The following is a 19,252-nucleotide window of genomic DNA, read 5'->3' on the forward strand; positions in this document are numbered from 1 at the left end:
GCCCTTGGAACAATCAAAAATGGCTCTGTCAGATCATGCTATTTTACAAGTTATTACCTCTGATTTTGCCATTGCTTATATTTCTAAAGTTTAGTGACATCCTCAAAGTTTAGCTCTGGTCTGTTCCATTTGTTTTAAACCACGTCTCAATCATTCCTGCACTGTGCAAACTACCACCGAAATCGAAATAAAAACTACCCCTTTATAAAAGATGAAAACCAACTGAAAAGATATGATGTGCTTACAAATCAAGAAATGTCCTTAGCTTTAATCTTTGTAAGCTTTAGGAGGCTTTGGTTCACATGGTTTAGAGACTGGAAAGTCTACAAGTCATGAAGTCAACATAACTTAAAGTCCACTACTTAAAAATCAGCCCTGGACAAATTCAGCTGACATTATAATGAGAAATGAGAAAAAAAATATGAAACAATAAATCTAGTGAAAAAATAATATATAAACATATAAAACCTTACAAACTTTATAACGGTGAAAAAAAACGAGCTTGCATTGTTTTCGGATCCTTTACCTTATCATTCTTATAGGTGAGATGCTGCAGATAAGCAGCTGCATTGCTCCTGACGGGGTCCAGCCTGTAGTTGAGCATGGCGATGACCTCAGGCAACTCTGGCTGACGCCAGCCACCGGGGCCTGGGCCTTTCCTTAGAGTGCTGTCCAATGAAGCCATGCTCCCTCTTTCACCCTGAGCCAGCGGCGCACCACCACCCCAGTAGTAATCTCCTGCACCGCTCATGTCGCCATCCAAGAGGCCCTCATAGCTCCTGAGAGGAAAAAGGAAGAGATCTGTAAAGGCTGACACTAAAATATATTACGGAAAATCAAAGATCACACAACTTACCCGGTCCTGCGAGGCGGTGCACGAGGGTAAGCATGGGGGTTGCGTGGCACAGTGCTGTAATGCATTGGAGGTCCCATGCCATAGTCGGGCTCATCATAGCCCATGCTGCGTTGGTCATCCTCCAGACCGTATGGCTCTGGAACAAACCTTGGAATGGAGGAAAGCTCCATACCACTTCCCATAGGCCCAACCTACACAGAGACAAAGATTGTGATCCAAAAACAACTGAAACTATGGCTGCACTCCAAAATAGATTTTCAATGGCTTGTGTCTGAGCTTGGAAACTCAGACATACACATTATGATAAAAGTACAATTGATTGGTGGGAAGGGATTGTTGGAGACAGTTTTGAATTCATTCTTATGTTCTCGCTCCCTCGCCAGAAAAATGTGTCGTTTGTAAAATTCCCGCAAAGTAAAATTCCGGCAAGACAGACGTGCCAGAGTAAATTGAGCAATGATTGCTTAACACACCTGTGGCTGAGCAGCATAGGGGTCCAACTGGTTCCTACTGGGGGCTCTGTAGTTGGGATCTAGAGTCCTATACCCATCTGGATGAACCGGTCTGGAAAGGAGGAGGAGGAGGAGGTTGACAATGAGATAAAACATTATCATGGAAAAGTTTTAAAACAATCTGCATGCCTTGAAGCCTAGATAAACAGGAATTTCATTGAACATGTTACCTGTAGCGATCATCCATGTGAGCTCCCCTGTTGAGGCTTGTATAGACCTCAGATGGAGGTCCAGTGCGGTAGTCGTCATAAGGTCCCACTGGAGGTCCGTAGTGGTAGTTTCGGGGCACAGTTTGAGTGGGGTAGTCCATTGGCACAGGAACTCCAGGGCCCTGCCTGTAGATTCGGTCCGCGGGTGTAGTGTATCCACCTGTCACAGAGCCTCCACCATCCACTGACAGTGTGTCTGACACAGAAGGGATGACTGTGCGGGTGGTGGTAGTCTTTACTACTTTCTTTACCTTAAAAGGGGATGACAAGACAGTAAAGAGATGAGGTATCAATGCTGAATAATTACAAGTATGAACTTCTCTGCTTTACAGAGATAGCATCCAAAGCAAACCTTGCAACAAACTAGAACAAAAACAAGAATGAACCAGTTTGGCCAGAATGCCACTCTTCCCCTTGTGTTACAGCTGGAAACTCCTTCGCAACAAGTGACTACTATTAGCATCTAGCTCTTACTGTGGTTTCTGTACGCTTTGTTGTCCCATCTTCACTGGTCTCCACAGACACAATAGGTGGCATCTCCTGGGGTTGTTCCTCCACCGTGAATGTCTCCTGCACCACCTGACCAGGCTCCATCCTGAACTGCACACATTTGGATACATTTCAGAGTAAGCTTCAAATGTAGGTTACACACTCAGTAACCCTGGATCAACACTATCTGAAAGGTGCTTACGTGATGTGTCCCGTTGATGTAACCCTCGTTCAATGTCAGCCTTTCTATGTCTGCATCACAAGGAATGCGGCCGTTCTGTAGAAATAGAGGAAGAAGAAAAATTACACATGACATGGCCCAACACACAAACTAAATGAAAGAGGAATGTATGTAGCCATGAGCAAACATTGACAACACTACTGACAGAGCAGGTTTTCCACATATATTGAGCAATATGCAATACATACACATGCAAAACAAACAAAAAACAAAAGCGAAAGAGTTGCAACCATCGCCAACTTTCATTTTAACTTATACCATTAATCTAGGTCAATCAAGTCATAGAAGGCTTAAATCTAATACCTATTTTCACAAAAAAAAGATATATATATATATATATATATATATATATATATATATATATATAATGAATGTGATGGTAGAGAGAACAGGTGAAGAAAACTAGACTTGTAGAAATCAGACTTCCTCATGCAAGTCACCACCATCCACATTGCCTGTCCAGGAGTGGCAATGGGTGTGGTGTACTTCCCCTTCCAGCCACAGATGGAGCCCTATCTCTGTTACTACAGCAGGTCAATCTTCACTACAAGGACACAACCAGGAGGTTAATTGCCCAACCCTGATTTAGAAATATGCGTCATACTGATAGAAAAGCTGTAGTCTCAAATTTACACAAGAAAAGATGTGAACACCATGCTGAAAAATGTGCTGGTTAGAGGTGCAATAAAACTGCAGCCAAGCTCTTACAGGCAACACGTAGATAAGCAAAACAGCCTTGTGATGAAGGCTCAGGCAGAGAGAAGATCAGAAAGTACCGAGCAGAGGCGAGCGTGTGGGAACTTGTCAGTAAAGACTGAGGTTGTAGTGCGCTGCCTTGAGAAAGTGGCAGAGGCATGTTGAAAGCCTCTGGGCTATATAAACACAGAGCAGCGATAAGAACTAGAACAGACTACACTTCTCTTCTGCTGTCACTGTGACACACACTGCTCTTTATTAGCCTGGGACTGAGACGCGTCCCACTGAAAGCATGCCAACATGCTACAGTGGCAAAAGACAGAAGGAAAATAAGGAAGAGACCAAGTTTAATTGGTATGTTGCACAGGCCTCCTCAGGGCCAAAAAGTGTGAGCAAGGACACACCTGCTCTTTCAGGCATGCTAATGGTTGTACAATCAGAAAGCGAAAGAATGAGTAAGCGTGGGCGTCTGTGAGGTAAACTCAGAGCATGAAGTCACTCTGAAACAAGTAACTGACTCTAAAGATAAAGAAGGTGTGTGAGTGCATCATTCTCGGAAATCAAGAGTTTTACAGAGAATTTCTGACTCAAAGTCTGACTGCAGCCCACTGAAAGGCAGGGCATTGGTCTCATATGTAATCTGCTGGTTGTTACTGCAAAGGCGAAGTCTTGTTTCTGGCATAACAAAATGAAATATTATTTTAAACAGAAAAAAAAAATCTGCATACTAATACACAGAATTTGTAAGTAAGACATATTTTTTGGTACAGGAAGCGTTCTGCTCTCTGTATTTTTGAGCAGAGTCTGGGTATATGCAGGTAAACAGGGGTTTTCCTGGATCACAATAAGCTTCTGTGTAAGCATGATTAGCTCGCCTACCTTTAAAGGAAAAGAGGTCAACGTTACCTGAGGTGGCAAAATAAATAATTTTCCTGTTATTTTGGACCATTTATTTTTAGTTTGAGTAAAGCAGACCTCAGATCGTTTAAAAAAAAAGAAGAAAAAAAAAAATCTCATCCTGGTAGTTTTCCTTTGGTGGAACCCAAAACTTCTTTGGAGGCACAGCAGAGTATTTTAATACGCAGGAAAAATGCTGTAAGCCAGGGCTGTCCAACTCCAGGCCTCGAGGGCCGGTGTTCTGCAGGTTTTAGATATCACCCAGGTCAGCACACCTGAATCAAATGACTAGTTCATTACCAGGCCTCTGGATAACTTCAAGACATGTTGAGGAGGTCATTCAGCCATTTAAATCAGCTGTGTTGGATCAAGGACACCTCTAAAATCTGCAGGACACCGGCCCTGCAGGCCTGGAGTTGGACAGCCCTGCTGTAAGCAGTCCATGTAAAGGTTAAAATATGGATTTAATGGATTAGCTAAAACACAATCTTGAAACCAAAGGTTGTTGTCAGTTTAGCTTGCATTTGCAAACATTAGCTGATAACTTATATCCACAGGCTACTCTGGAAATCCCTTCTCTTACAAATTACACTGCTCTCTAAAGGCTAAATAAGCGCACTATCCAATTTTTATATTTATATATCTTTCTATTAGAAGCCCAATCTGGTCTAGGCTTCACTGCTTAGGCTGCTGCCCTCGCGACCCGGCCCCAGATAAGCAGAAGAAGATGGCTGGATGGATATTTTTCCTTTTTTTTTTAAAAATATATAAATCAGTACAACTGATAGATGCCTTTATATTGTAAGGCAAAGGCCCTAGAGTAATACAGAGAAAACCCCAACAATCATTTGGCCCCCTATGAGCAAGTGCTTTGGCAACAGTGGGAAGGAAAAAACTCCCTTTTAACAGGAAGAAACCTCTGGCAACTCTGCAAACAAGTTGCAGTTATTTTGTAAAACATTGCAACCAAGTTACACCTTATAACTTGTATTTATTTTTTTATTTCAATTTCCCCCTGAGATGTCTGATAAATGTAATAATGCATTAGTCTCACTGGCACAGTTACTTTAGCCAATACTAGGATGAACATTATTTAACATGATTACTTAAGTTGGTAAAAATAGTGGATTTATAAATTTTTTAAAAACTTTTTCGTTTGTTTGTCTTCTCAGACTTTAATTTCATTTCAACTGAAAATGAATGAAGAAAGAAAAAAAACAAAAAAAAAAACAAAGACAAAATATCAAACAAGACGTTCTGCATGCAAACATATTGGGTTTGTAAGGTTGATGGAAGGACATGATGATGAGGATGATTAGACTTATATTGAATGAGGAACAGGTGGTTTACTGAGGAAATGTAGAACAGGACAGATGGATGATAGGACGAAAAGTGTGATCAAAAGCTGCGAGAAGAAACAGCAGGTGTAAAATACCTCCTCGGAAGACTTTACTGAAAAGCATCTTCGCTTGACTTAACTTTTAAGTTCGAAAACTCAAGCAGAATTCAAGCAGTTATCAAGAGTCCAGTTAGATTAAACCCAGAGAGGAGGTATGTTTAACCCCTGGCATGGTTTAGATTTCAGCCAGTCCACACAGAGAGGATGGGGTGACCGTGAGGATGAAACTTGCTCAGATTACAGATGAATCCAAGGGGTGTTTCGATGGAAAACAATGCGTGAGGGATGGTGGTGGTAAGGGCGGGGTTTGTTTGGTGTTACCTGCATGTTGGGGAGGGGGCGGGGCAAGGTGCCAGCACACGACCTCCGCTCCTCCTCCAGAGCTCGGCTCAGCATCTCAAACTGCCTCTCCTGCTCCCGCACCGAGGCCAGCAGGGAGGCCGTACTCGCACACTGCTCCATTCACACGCTGAGAGCAGAGCACAGGACAGGAAAGGATAGGACAGAGTCAACACCAGAGAGCAAGATCAGATTCAACCAACACCAGGATTTAACAAAGAACAGACAGAATCACCCAAGTACAAAACATAAAAGAAGAGCTGGCACAGTATATCTGGGAAGTGCTAATGAAGTTGATATTTAAAGGCTAAAAAGCAGCTGGAGCTGACGCAGGGAGGCAAAGCGAGGCGAGATCAACGAGGGAACAGGAGCGAGAAAACGTGATTTAAGTTGGAGCATGTGTGAGAAATGCCGCAAGGATGAGCAGTAAAAAGAAAGCATACTTATTTCATTAAAAAAAAGATTATTCAATTCAAACAAGGTGGAACCAGCAAAGCAGCCATGGATGAAAGCTCCCATCACCTTTTTCTTTTTCCTTTTCCCCCTCCACCTACTCCTATGCTGGGTTAAAAATAATAAGCGCGATGCATGATGAGAGAGAGAATTACAGCGTGTTTTCAGCTGCAGCGTGTGGAGCTTGTTAGCACTTCCTCACTCCAAAAATGCAGATGAAGTGAGAAAGGAAGAGGGAGATGAGTGCGAGAGCAGAGAGAGGAGATATCATGAGACAAGAGTCACGCCAGCAAGTTAAACTAAATTTAAAAAGCCTGAGGTGTTTAAAACTCTCAGGGTGTGACCTCCACAGCAAGGAGATGACAGAAAGGCCTGCATCCCTGATGAAGGAAAAATGCAACATGTGTGAAAGCACTGTTCAGTACTGGCATGACAATGATGAATACATGCAAATTACCTAGACAATTCCTCTGTATTTAAACTCATTGATTTACCTGTTAAATTATTGTATGGATTGTGGGACAAGACCCTACCACTTTTCCAATTCTGACTGACCACCTTTGTATCTATTAAATGGTAAATGGCCTGTATTTGTATAGCGCTATTACACAATTACTCTAAAGGGAGTCTGGTCTAATATTGCTAATAGGATATGCTTTGCCATAGTTTGCTGATGTGTTAAACAAGGAGGCTCCAAATCGTTTTAGTTAATGCCCCACATGCAGCTTTACCAGTAAAACAATCATTTCATAACAAACAATTTAAAATAGCAACCCTCAAAGTGCATGTACACTCTAAAAGGTTATTAAAAAGCTGAAACTGTAAGCCCAAGTGTAACACATCAATCACATCCACTCACTTAAAGCTAAAATAAAGCATCATCTCTGCTATAATAGGTCTCATTTTAAGTGTGAGTCGTAAAAAAGAGAGAGAGATGACAAATATATTGAGACATGAAAAACATTTTACATTACAACAGTAAGTGTGATTTTAAAATTATCTCATTTTTTCCACATTCATTACATCTGCTCCTATTACATGTGCATTTACAGTGGAAAGGCATAAAAACCCTCACTCAGAAGTAACCACTCCAACGCAGGTATTTGCTACTCTTACCAAAAACATCCTTGAAAGCAGTCCTGAAGGGATGCTTCCCATACACAAATTACCTAATAAAAAACTGCCTTTAGTTCTTGCTCGAGTCTCTAGATCAGTTTAAGATGTTTGCTTCTTTAGTGCTTTTCATTATCCTGCTTCATTAAAAAAAAATACATAAAAGTTCCAATGTTCAAGTCTATTTCTGCCACAATCTCATTAATAGTCACACTATGAGAATCTCAGATAGAGAAACATAAGCTTGAATGGCTTTCAGACTTTAAATTAAATGCATTTTTTAACTAGAACTTACCTGCTCCTCCTACTGTGCTTTTAACTATGCAACCATGGTGGGTTTACCAGTTACTTAAATATAAATAAATAATAGTGTCTGACAAAGTACAGATGAAACCTGCAACATGCTTAAACAATTCAAAATAACCAATAGATTTATATAAAACTTTTACTTATGTAAGCAATAAATCCTGAGCCAGAGAGAAAAGTGCTAGCAAAGAAAAAAAAAGCTGTAGCTGCAAAGGAAAGTAAGTACAAAACTTGTTGGGGGTTTTTAAACATAAACTTGGACTTTGCGAAGGAAATGCATCATGAAAAACCACAGATGACCTAAGCCTAAATTACAGAGGCAAGATAAAAAGGAAAGGTCCTTCTAGCCCAAATTAAGACAATGACAAAGTCCTTTTTCTGAGACGCTGACCCTCAGCAGGGACACTGGTGAGGAAGGAATGAGGAATTTAGGAGATGATTGCTTCAGCAGTGTCTGTCTAATAACGAGATGACATGAGTGTGGCTCATCTCCAAACCAGAGCAAAAACTGTTTTGTACCTCAAAGTTCACTGAGTCATGTAGATCAAATCTGCTCTCCGTCCAAACATACAAGACTCTTGGAGCAAACAAAGACTCCAGTCAAAAGCCCGAGCGCACACTTACACCAGCACAAGTGTGTGTTCACATCTGTGTGAGGGCGAGTGTGTGAGTGTATGTGGGTCAGAGACTAAATAAAGGTGGCAAGTGAGTTTGGCTGACACCGCTTTTATCCTTGAATACTCAAACAGATACGCAGCTGCTTTTGGCCAATTTAATGCTGTTTAATTTTGTTCCCTGGAAAAGTAAATAGACACATTTCTGAACAAATGCATATGAGCCGCACAAAAAACACACGCACACACACGTCCTGCCATTGTCATACATTCCACAGTAAGATTCAGCGTGTCATATCCTGTCCCAGCTGTTGGAAGCTGTCCTAAAAAGGGAGCCCTTCATTCTTTCTTTTGTGCTGCTCTCATCCGTCTTCGACAACAATGTTTTTCCCCCAGACAAACATTTAAATCTTGGAAACGGAGCATAGGCACTGTTTTTTTCTACAACCCAATCAGGGCGTCCGGGGCTCACAAACTAACAGATGTTTTAGTGTCACAGAGTTTCTGCCAGGGAAGTTGATAATCCCAGTAATTCATTACAGTCCTTAATTAGTTGATATAAGTGGGTGACTATCAACCAAACAGGTAATTCAATTAGCATTTACCTGGTCTATTAGTTTACTTCATAGTTATTTATTCCAACTGCTCAGTGTTCCTCAAAATAAATTTAGATGTTTAAACCTTAGAAATACAAAGGAAATCAATCAGTCGACTTGTCTGAAAGTAAGAGAACACTCAGGAAACAGTCAACACTAAGCGACACTAAACATCTGCCATACATGCATTGTGTATATAGTCGAGACCCATTCCAAACATTCTGATTATCATACTCTAAGCTGTGCGTAAGACTGCAAACTAATGTGATATTGTGTGTGCAGTTTGTGACACACAGTGCTAGCACCAGAACCCTTCCTTGCAGGTTAACATAACACGCATCGACGATGCTCCTGTCGAGTCGTTTTCTTCTCAGTCTACTCTGACGCAGCCTAAATACAAGTGCCCATTTTCTAAATTTCTAGAAACCCACAACCAAGCTTCTGTCCTCAGTTCTACTTTCCACCTTGCTTCTTTACAACTTTGCATCACAGAGAGACAGGTGTTCCCACAAGTAGCTGCGCAACATCTTAGAAATTTGTACATTGTTAAATTAATTATTTGCTTATTTTATTAAACTGGTATTTCTAGTACTAACTAAGCAGCAACATTCAACAACTAATGGTAACAGGAGACTAGGTGAGCCAACAGGCATGGAATACATTGCTGGTAATGCTGTATGGTCTCGAGGGTGGCAACATCCCTGTCAGAAAGCCATTTCTCTTTCTCTAAGCCTGAACAGTTTTAGTGTAGGGATCTTTTTGCACCACTCAGCTGAACATTACAGATGAACTGCGGTTCACTTCACACATCAGCTTTCAGAATATGAATTTGCCTCGTATCTTACTTTTCCCTAGAGGCAATAATAACAAGAACTATGTTAGCCCTGTGACAGCCTGGTAACCTGTTCAGGGCGTGTCCTGCCTTTCACCCTATGACAGCAGCAATAGGCTCCAGCACTCCTGAACCAGGAAAGTGAAAGAAAATGGATAAACAGATGGATGTTATAGGTCTCATCATGTGATCATAATTTAATCTGAACCATAACCAAAGAAAAGTGATGTTGCTGTAGCACCTAAGTGGAACTGTAAAATGGTACGACACAGGCTCCTTCCTGATGTTTTTTTTTTTTCAGGGAGCAGTCTGTCATGTCTTACAGACACAAAAAGGCATCACATTATTACTACGTATTTGCCTAAACTCTGACAATTATCTGAACCCGGCATTACAGAAAATGGAACTCAACTAACATCACACAAACCAGATAACGCTATGGTTTAGGATATGTTCTTTGAGGCTTTGTCAAAAACATCAACACTTTTTGTTAGCACGGATGAGGACTGCACCTCAGTGTAATGGACTTTCAGATGCACACGGCCTCTGCAGCCATGAGGGCCACACCACTAACATTCTTGAGGCGGGAAGTAGTTCCTTCTTAAAGTTTAATGGCTTTTGCCACTTAAAGTCTGGCCATTATGCTTTTGTAATCTACTGTAAGGCCATTAGCAGCAACGCTAAATTGTATCTGCTAATGGGATAGACTCAGAATTACACTGCTAAACCACTTACTACTCAGCCAGAGCTACCACACAACACTCACACACGCGCACACACAGTTTGTGTCCACTACTGACTGAAAACTCGCTAACAGTTTGTTAGTCTGGAGAATTGCCTTATTATCATATGCTATCACTTCTATTTGAGGGAGTTAGTCACTGGTGGTTGTGGAAGGCTGAAATACACCCTGTTCCTGTCTATGCGCACACACACAGCTGAGGTGAAGCTTTGGTAAAATGCTGTTGTGGCTTGGCCAAATACTCCGCTGACTCAGCCTCATTTGAATGGTCACTCGGAGATTTGGCCCGTGTGTGTTAGTTTAGTTGTTCCTTTTTTTGTGTAGCCTTGGCTCACATCCAACTACTACCACCTTTCCCATCAAAGTAGAACCACCCCCTCTTCACACACACACACACACACACACACACACACACACACACACACACACACACACACACACACACACACGCGCGTATAAACAGCCCACCATGTGGTGTACAGCGTGGGCACACTGTGGAGAGCACACATTCACACACACCCACACACACTTTGCAGGGACCACCACAAGGCCAGCTGCCCAATCTGCACAACACCAGCGTACTATTCTTGGTGAGAAGGAAACGTGCAGCCCCATTTGAGCGGAGGGCCTTTTAACTGCAGCTCGAGTCTAAAAATGAGCGAGTAAGTTCAAATATGTGGACGTCAAGCTGGAGCTAAGACTACAGATATGATACCACCAGTTTTTGGGAGTTATTGGCCTTGCCCCAAAGGAAAAACACGAAAAAAACAAAAACCCAGCACTGATTTTTTTGGCAGGTGGGGTTTCATTTAATCACGCATAAAATAATATTTATCAAATGGCTAAAAATGACAGGAAAATGCACAGACGTCTGTTAAATCGGGTAACAGACTCTTTGTGTTAACTACATGCAGACCAATTGCGGTTGCATGTGTAGCTGCCCTTCAAAGGCTCATTTTGAACCAGGAAAAACCCTGATACTGATAGGATGCCATTAGTCACTGTAATACATTTTTGTTGTACTGCTTAGTCTCAAAAGCAGCATTACTTTAACAACTACATATCACTTACCTCTACTTATACTATAAAAGGTGGTATCAAGTAATACAATTTTTATTTTTGTCATATTTGTTATTTATTAAGTCAAAGTTAAAAAATTTTTAACAATTCCAAGAATGCACTTTGAGTCCAACACATTAATCATATAAAACAGATGGATGAGCGACCTCAACCTGCTTGGTTTAATACAAAGCCAGTAGAGGTCAGTTAATTAATTAGTAATTAACTGAACAACAACATCCTCTACAACCAGTGCAGCCTGCATGCTAATTGCAGAAAAGACAAGAAAACAGTGAAAAAAATAATAATTTAAATTTCTTTTAGCTCTAGTTTATGTCACAGAACAGAATCATTTCCATCTGCGTTAGCTCGCCTTTCCTTGCCACCAAAGCTGACTAAACCTTCCTGACATTAATAAATAGAGCTGGTAACTAGAAATGAAACCAAATGAATCAAAAGGCCGCTCTCTGAACAAACTGAGGCTGCTCGATTATGGCAAAAATCCTAAGTACAGCAATTGTCATTGATAGTGACATTTAACACAATTACTCACAGACCTTAGAGCTATTTATTAAACTTAAAACAGAAGACACTTTCCTTTTTTAAAATGAAGTGACTATCCCTGAACTTTAGTTATAACTGGAATGAACAAACTACATAAATAAATAACTGTGAACTGAAATAAACCTGCCACAGAGGAGTGGCAAAAGTAAAGGAGGGAGAGAGAAAGATGTGCTGAAGGGCAAAACAGAACTTCTTTTATCTTGTTTAATTAATCCGTGGAATCCAAAATGGAATGGAAATTAAAAATGGATAAATTGCCCAGCCCTACAACCGACCGTTTAGAAACAATATCTAAATACTCACTCAAACACTTGCTCCCTAAACTGGCACTAAGTTATCAAAGCTTAGACAACTGGCTGCTATGAACTCATTAAATTTAACAACAATCATTTATAAATTAAATTAAATTCTATTTCATCATGAGTCAACTAAATGTCATCAAATAATCATATTCTGCTGTGTGCTCTGTGATAGAGCTAGATTTAATTAAGCCTCTGGATGCCCCGATATATCGAGCTTTTTGAATCCAGAAAAGATGACATTTGCCCATCTCAAGTGGACAATATTTATCTGCTGTGTCACATCACTTCACACTGGCTAAATGTTCAAATTTTACTCTCACACAAATAGGGGTGGAAAAGATTACAAAGATACAAAACTGCCAGCCAAATGTTGTTAAAGAGTTGCACAGTTAGGACCACAATTTTCCAATCAGTGCATCTCTGAAACTACCTGTAAAGGTTGCTCAAGATTCACCCACACAGTTTAGCTTTAATTCAGCATTAGTCAATATCACTACCAGAAATCACAGAAATTATGCATGCAGCAAAACATTCCCTCTCAACTGATTCACTAAAAAATGGTCACACAAACTAAAATCCAATATTCAGCCATTAGTAAAGATTTGCCACAAGTGAACCGCAAACAACAGTGCAATCACTTCTTAACACGGAAGTTTGCTAAGTTGCTGTCGTGAGGTTCATAAACGTGCATACCAAACTCAACCTGTCCAAGAAAAATAACCACCAGCACAGAGGGAGGGGTGCTGTACGGCTGTTTTGCTTCACAGCGTCATACCCTGTACACTCTGATTTCACCCATTATCACACATCTCCCATGCACACCCAGCTGAAGAGCTCAGAGTTTAAATAAAAACAGACTGCAGGTGTGACTGCTGGAAATAGACTGAAGAAGAGAGAGATAAGTGGGGAGACATGGAGGAGGAGCAAATATAAGAAAACCCCAGCTTGTGTGTGTGTGTGTGTGTGTGTGTGTGTGTCAGTCAAAGGGACACACCCATGGTATTTCTCTGAAAGCCCGTCATTACAGAGGCTCACAAATGATAGCCCTGGCTAAAACAACTGGCTGAGTAGCAAGACTTCAGCCTCCACAGACAACATGGTTAGGAGGCAAGAGAAGTGCCCAACTTCTGATTTTTCTTTTTTCCTGTCCCTCATTTCTAAATCTTTCAGAGAAGGCAAATCACAGCAAACAACTTGTTCAAACTTGTCCACAATCTCTTCCATCTCTGCCCCAACAGACTCAAACAGATATGCCCGTAGGGTATGAACAGGAATATGTCAGGCATGTCCAATCAGCTGACTGTATCAAACTAAATCAACAATTCGGTTACTTTACATGCTGGTCTGTGTGATATTAATGTTTTTTTAACATCACAACGAAGCCACATGAAGCAAACTGAAAGCTCAAAGCTCACTCTAAACAGGGACACACACCAATCTGCTCCCTCTGGCAATTCACTGTTTTACCTCTGTAAAACAGTAAATTGAGAAGGCGTCTATGTCGCAAACTTCTACACAAGGGGCAGAATAATGAAGGAACCAGCACACCTTCCCGCCTGCCTGCCTGCCAGCCACCTTACCACACCCCGTCCAGACCTACACAACAGGTTCTTGCTTTTGTCCTTGGCTGCCGTTGATCCGCCACCGCAACAACCAGCACCACAAATCCCGTCTCTCTCCTCCTCTACCTGGCAAACCACATCAAAAGACAGCTGCAGAAACAATAAACAGTGACTAAAATGAACAAAATTAAAAGCACAAGCACACACCGTAGGCGCTGAAACACCTGGAAGCGCCAAGAGTCCACCGAGAATGGGCGTAACATAATAGGAAATTGATAAGCCGAGATTGGACTTTGACTCCACTAAAAGCTACGATGCAGTCAGCCAGGTGCCTGCCCACTTCCTTGTTCTCTCTCTCACCTGCCCTGGATAACCCCCCAGCTAGCTCGGGGAAAAAAACGGCAATACGAAGCTGTTCATTAAAACCTCGCCGTTTTCGTAAACAGAAGATTCGACGTGTAATGTAACAGCACTGCACACCTTCCAACTCACCAAAACCACAAACCATTCAAACCACAAAGTCCCGTGTTTACCGAGTGCACAGTACGTTTTATACCCTTGCCTCTCCAGCCCTGTTCATACGTTCATGATGTGAGTTTTCTTAAACTTTCCCCGAGCCTCACTCTACTGGAGTTATTCATCAAGCCAGTGCTAACGTAATTAGCTTCTACTGCGCCTCACTAGCCTGCTAGCGCTGTGTCTACAACAATCAAGTTCACTAAGAAAAACAAAATCTGCCTTCAACAAATCCTAAACACTTGCATCGAGCAAAAGGTAAAACAAAATAAAATAAAACAAACACCATAAGACAAACCATTACCGATCCTGGAGACTGTTAGGTTTGTTTTGCAAAGTCCATAAGTATTTGAGATGGGAGATTCAGGCCTAGCTTAGCTTAGCCTCTGCCGCTGTCGCCGCTCCTGCGCTGACACGATCCAAATATCAGAAAGAGTTGGGATGAAACAACAAAAACCACCTCTACGTTGTCGAAGGTACGCCCTAAAAGAGAGCAGACGAACTGAGCGCCGCGGAGCGAGAGCACTCAACATGAAGACGGGGAAAACACCCACCTATGCAGTCTCCTGTCTGCCTGGCTTTGGCTTGTTGTTCACTTGTCTCAGCTCTGCCTCTCTGCTGGGGGGGAGAGGTGGGGGCGAGCTCCCGAGAAAAAGAGAGCAGCATCGAGGAGAACAGACAGAACAGGATAGCTTCATGTAATAACAACAACAACAAAAAAAACGGTGTAATAATATTTGTTCACTGTATGTCTGACTCCAAATCAATACTAATGATTTATTTTATTCATGTAATAATATAAAAAGCTTCTGTTTGTCTCCATTTAATTTGCTCTCTTCCATTATAAAGGAACAAAAAAAAGGAATTTCCATGGGAACTCGCTCCAGCCAGTGAACTTTCAGTCAATCTGTCAACTTTCAATCAGTAAAATTAACACAAATTCTATGATATTTTAGCCTCCAATACTGCAGGTGACATTTTTGGTGTTCTGCTGTTGCCCTCATGTGGTCATAATGTTATAGTTATAATGTTATATTTGGAAGATTTTTGTCATTTTTCCCCTTTAATTACATTTCCCTTTTACTTGAAGGGGTTTAAAAAACGATTGCATTAACTTCTTAGGAATTAGCGATTTATTCACAAGATTTTCAGAAACCTTGACCTCCAGCCTTGAAGTTTCCATTTTTAAGAGACTTTTATTAGACATACTTATGGTGTCAATTTGGAAATCCTAGATCAGAGCTTTCTTGAATTGTTGTGCTCACAAAATTTTCAGAAAGCTTTACCTCTGAACTTGAAAGATTCAACCTCATCTGAGATTCTTAGTTGACGTACCACTGGTATCAATGTAAAACTCTACATCGCCTTGTTCGTGTTCACAAAGTTGGGTGACCACAGTACCCATCTGTCTGGCAGGGTGATGGCAGTATCCCATCAACTTTTCAGGCCTGAAAAAAACTAAATAAACCTTTAGTAAAGGTAAACCTGCTACATCATCATACTCATCCTACTTTGCAAGAAAACAGTGCCTGTAAAGTGATGGGAAAAAAAGAACGTAGGTATTTTAAATTCACTAAATTTATTTATTTATTTCTAAGTTATGTTTGCATTTGACCTCATTACATAAGTATTTGTAGGTGTTTCTGTTTCAGAGAACCACAGTGCAAAACACATGCTGGCAATCAAGCTCTTTTTAAAGTGAGCCAATTCATTTACAGTGTTTAAGATTTTAGTCAAATGATAGAAATCGGTCCATAATGAAAACACGCACAGTCATACATTTCTGCAACACCACAAATCATTTTCATGTAACTTGTTTTTTTCCTTCTCTCAGATCTGTAATGTACAACACTGAAATGTCCTAAATGCAACAATTAATGCAACAGAAGATCAAATCTGTCCTAATGTTTGAATTTTACAGTATATAATACTGATTTTAATAAATATTAAGCATAAATGGCAAACATTCAAAAATGTCCAGAGTTAGTGACAGTGTGTAAATTCGATTTGCTGATTATTCAGGATTTAATGGTAAATGATATTCTGTGTTCTTCTGCCCACACAGGTCAGCTGTAAGACCATTTTCAGATTTACACAGTGGAATAGTTTAATACTTTTCGTTTAATACTTACATTTTTTTCCTTTGCAGCATCCCACCATCCCTTTATCAGTACTGAAAATATAGGGAAACTGTGAAACTGGCCATATGGAACATATATCTGAAATATTATTTTGTTCTATGGCAGCATTGTAGGACACTGATAACATCAAACTGCTCCTCACTTTCACTTTGTTTATTTCAAACTGTCTGTTGGAGCTTCCGTGAAATATGTTTTGGTGATTTTGAGCTAGCTGCAATCCTTGAAAACATTTTTAGGATAAATTTGCACTATTTATTTTATAAATCTTCATTAATTTGGCTAAACAATGAACAAATTTGCTGCATGACTGTCATAACTTCTCCCTCTATAGCAGAGATGTCAAACATAAGGCCCAGGGTCTGGAACAGGCCTGGCAAAGACTCTGGACTTAGAAAATGTAAAGAGATTAAATCTTTGGAATATTAAATGTATTTTAAAAAGTTTTCCAGTTTTTTTAAGCTAACGAAGACCTCCCTAAATGGCCATTCACACTACACTACAGTAACTAAATAACTGAAAAGTTCCTGATTTTTCACTGTTGATTATAGAAATTTGTTGTTTTTTTTTTATAAAGTGTCCACAAAAAAGGACATTTTCTGTGAGTTCAGTTTTATAATTACAGGACAGTCTAAAGAATATTTACTGAATATTTATTGTAATTTTACACATTTATTTCTTACAGTTTAATTCCAAACAGTCATGGTGACACATTTCTTAAGTTAGACTGAGTTGTTTGCAAGCAGAGCAGTGAAAACAGTCATTTCCAGACTGCGCTTCACTGACTGGTTAAAGCAGGGGGACAGGCAAGCATCTGTCTTTTCAGACTCTCTAGCTCTGTCTTGACATTTCTCCTCAACGCAGCAAGCATCTAAACAGAGGAAACAAAGGTAAGTTTAGCACAAACAAGTTTATCAGCTTGGATAGCACAAGCAGTGCAACAATCTGGCATGACCTCTGGGAAAGCGCTAGCCTTAAGTAGCCCAGCTGTAATAAGCAGTTTCAGGTGTGCAATCAACGAAGGCGGAGTCCAAGGAAACACTTCCCCTCTGCAGCACAGAAGCAAACACACACACACACCTATACATGTCTTAATTATATTGTGTTGTCCATGTGTTTTGAGTTCTTTGTAAGGACCACAATTTCAACTGTAGCTGGAGCAGTGCAAAAATCAAAACTTTCACTAGGTGGGAGTGGAGAGTCAGAAAGTCACCGCATTCTTACTTTATTTCCTTTGATTACCACCTAAAAATGCACGGAAAATGCAGTTTAACAGTTTCTGATGCATAAATTGCACCTAAACAATGTGCTCCTTTGTTTACCTGCAAACCTCTCATCTGTAAGGGTAAAGCTCAGCACAGCCACATATGCTCTTGGTGCATCCTGGTTTGTCAGCTACAAAATATTCCTCCTCAGTAATGGTAACAACTCTTCCATCTTTAACATGTGGCAGTAATGCTGTGCAGACTGTGGTTAACTGATGTTTTCTTATCGACACATTATAGTTTTTTCATAATTTTAACAATTTATGAACTTGTTATAAATGACTATTTGCACACAAATGCACAATAATTCAGGGAATAGACACAATTTGGCATCTTAAAAATCAAATGAGATTTTAAAAAAATGTAGAAAAAAAGAAACAATATGTAGACTTTAACCTGGTTTTAATATGCTGCATTAATAACAGCAAAACTGTAAGGTAAAAATGAACCACTTTGGCCCCCTGGGTCAAACTGAAACAAAGCACAACAAATGCTACATCCATGTCACTCCTGTGTGTTCAATGGCATGCTTGGCAACCTTAAAAAATGTTCCTAGTTTTTATATTTTTATAACATATTTATATAACATTCTGAACTTACTGACCCAGCTGTTGACATAAAAATGAGCTACAACGCTTTTCTTTTCTGTGCGTTGATGGTGGTGCAGATTTGGTTCTTTACTCTCCGGCTGCGACTCCTAAAAATTATTTTCGTCCACTAGGTGGCAGTACCACATCAAAATAAATCAAAATAAATCCCTGGAGCGCCACCTGCCCTGTTCCGATTTCCTCCCAAAGTCCAAAGTCATCCTTCAGAGTTCACTGGCGATTCTTCACACGCGGTGTGAATGTGAGAGTGGAATAAGAGGTTGTGTGTCTGTGCTGCTCCTGTGCTGGACTGGCATATGACTGGGTCCCAGTGTCAGATACTATAATGATTCTAGTGTGTGTGTGTGCACATTTATATGTTCCCCATACTCCTCTTAGACAAGTGGACCAATCTGGATGAAAATTTCTGAGAGTTTCTGTGACAAACATTGCGGCACCAGTGAGGGGCTTTAGGGACGGATACAAGGAATAAGACTTCTTTACATCTGCTCCATAGAAACGTATTACTGTGCAAAAGTTGACAAGTTTCTTTTTGTGTTTTTCCTTCCTTTTTTCGATATTTGCATGAGGATTTATTTTGCGCTGATATTCTCTGAAGATCCACACCCTGGAGAGATTTTTCTTCACTTCCTCTACAAGTCAGCAATGCACTTTGATATTGTTTAGATTTACTGCTAACACAGGTAATACACTGCTCAAAAAATTAAAGAAACAGGCTGTTTGTGACAAGCTAAAAGAATCACATGATGCTCTGCAGCTGTGCTTAATTTAAAAAACAAAAAACAAAACCTGTAAATGTGTTCATAGTGCCGGATGTGCTCTGTCCCGTACACGACGAACCACATTCACTCATCTGTACTTACAGCACTTTATTTCACACTCACACCAAAGAATGCACCATCTTCAATGAAATCGCACTTTGAAACCCCACATGACACAACAGC

The 19,252-nt window shown here is 40.4% G+C and overlaps 1 protein-coding gene and 1 long non-coding RNA gene across 14 annotated transcripts in view; both read right to left on the minus strand.

Moving 5' to 3' along the window:
- ctnnd1 (catenin (cadherin-associated protein), delta 1) overlaps positions 1 to 14,989 on the minus strand; it is a 32,525-nt gene extending 17,536 nt beyond the window's left edge. For 5 of the 13 annotated variants that reach the window (XM_003448035.5, XM_013273015.3, XM_013273009.3 and 2 more), the window contains exons 1-8: positions 14,852 to 14,970; positions 5,621 to 5,768; positions 2,269 to 2,343; positions 2,052 to 2,177; positions 1,539 to 1,828; positions 1,330 to 1,420; positions 857 to 1,047; positions 527 to 779 (exon numbers count right to left, since the gene is read on the minus strand). In XM_003448035.5, coding sequence (XP_003448083.2) covers positions 527 to 779; positions 857 to 1,047; positions 1,330 to 1,420; positions 1,539 to 1,828; positions 2,052 to 2,177; positions 2,269 to 2,343; positions 5,621 to 5,761 — 1,167 coding nt within the window. In that variant the 5' untranslated portion in view covers positions 5,762 to 5,768; positions 14,852 to 14,970. The other 8 variants (XM_025908035.1, XM_013273017.3, XM_013273016.3 and 5 more) reach the window with 8 other exon arrangements.
- A 2,161-nt stretch (positions 14,990 to 17,150) lies between these two features.
- LOC112847108 (uncharacterized) lies at positions 17,151 to 18,388 on the minus strand. The gene is made up of 3 exons (XR_003220450.1): positions 18,305 to 18,388; positions 17,391 to 17,484; positions 17,151 to 17,306 (listed from the first exon to the last, which is right to left on the minus strand). It is a non-coding gene; the product is annotated as an uncharacterized LOC112847108 (long non-coding RNA).
- Between the last annotated feature and the right edge of the window lie 864 nt (positions 18,389 to 19,252).

This window comes from Oreochromis niloticus, linkage group LG6 (assembly GCF_001858045.2).
Source record: "Oreochromis niloticus isolate F11D_XX linkage group LG6, O_niloticus_UMD_NMBU, whole genome shotgun sequence".
NCBI classification, from domain to species: domain Eukaryota; kingdom Metazoa; phylum Chordata; class Actinopteri; order Cichliformes; family Cichlidae; genus Oreochromis; species Oreochromis niloticus.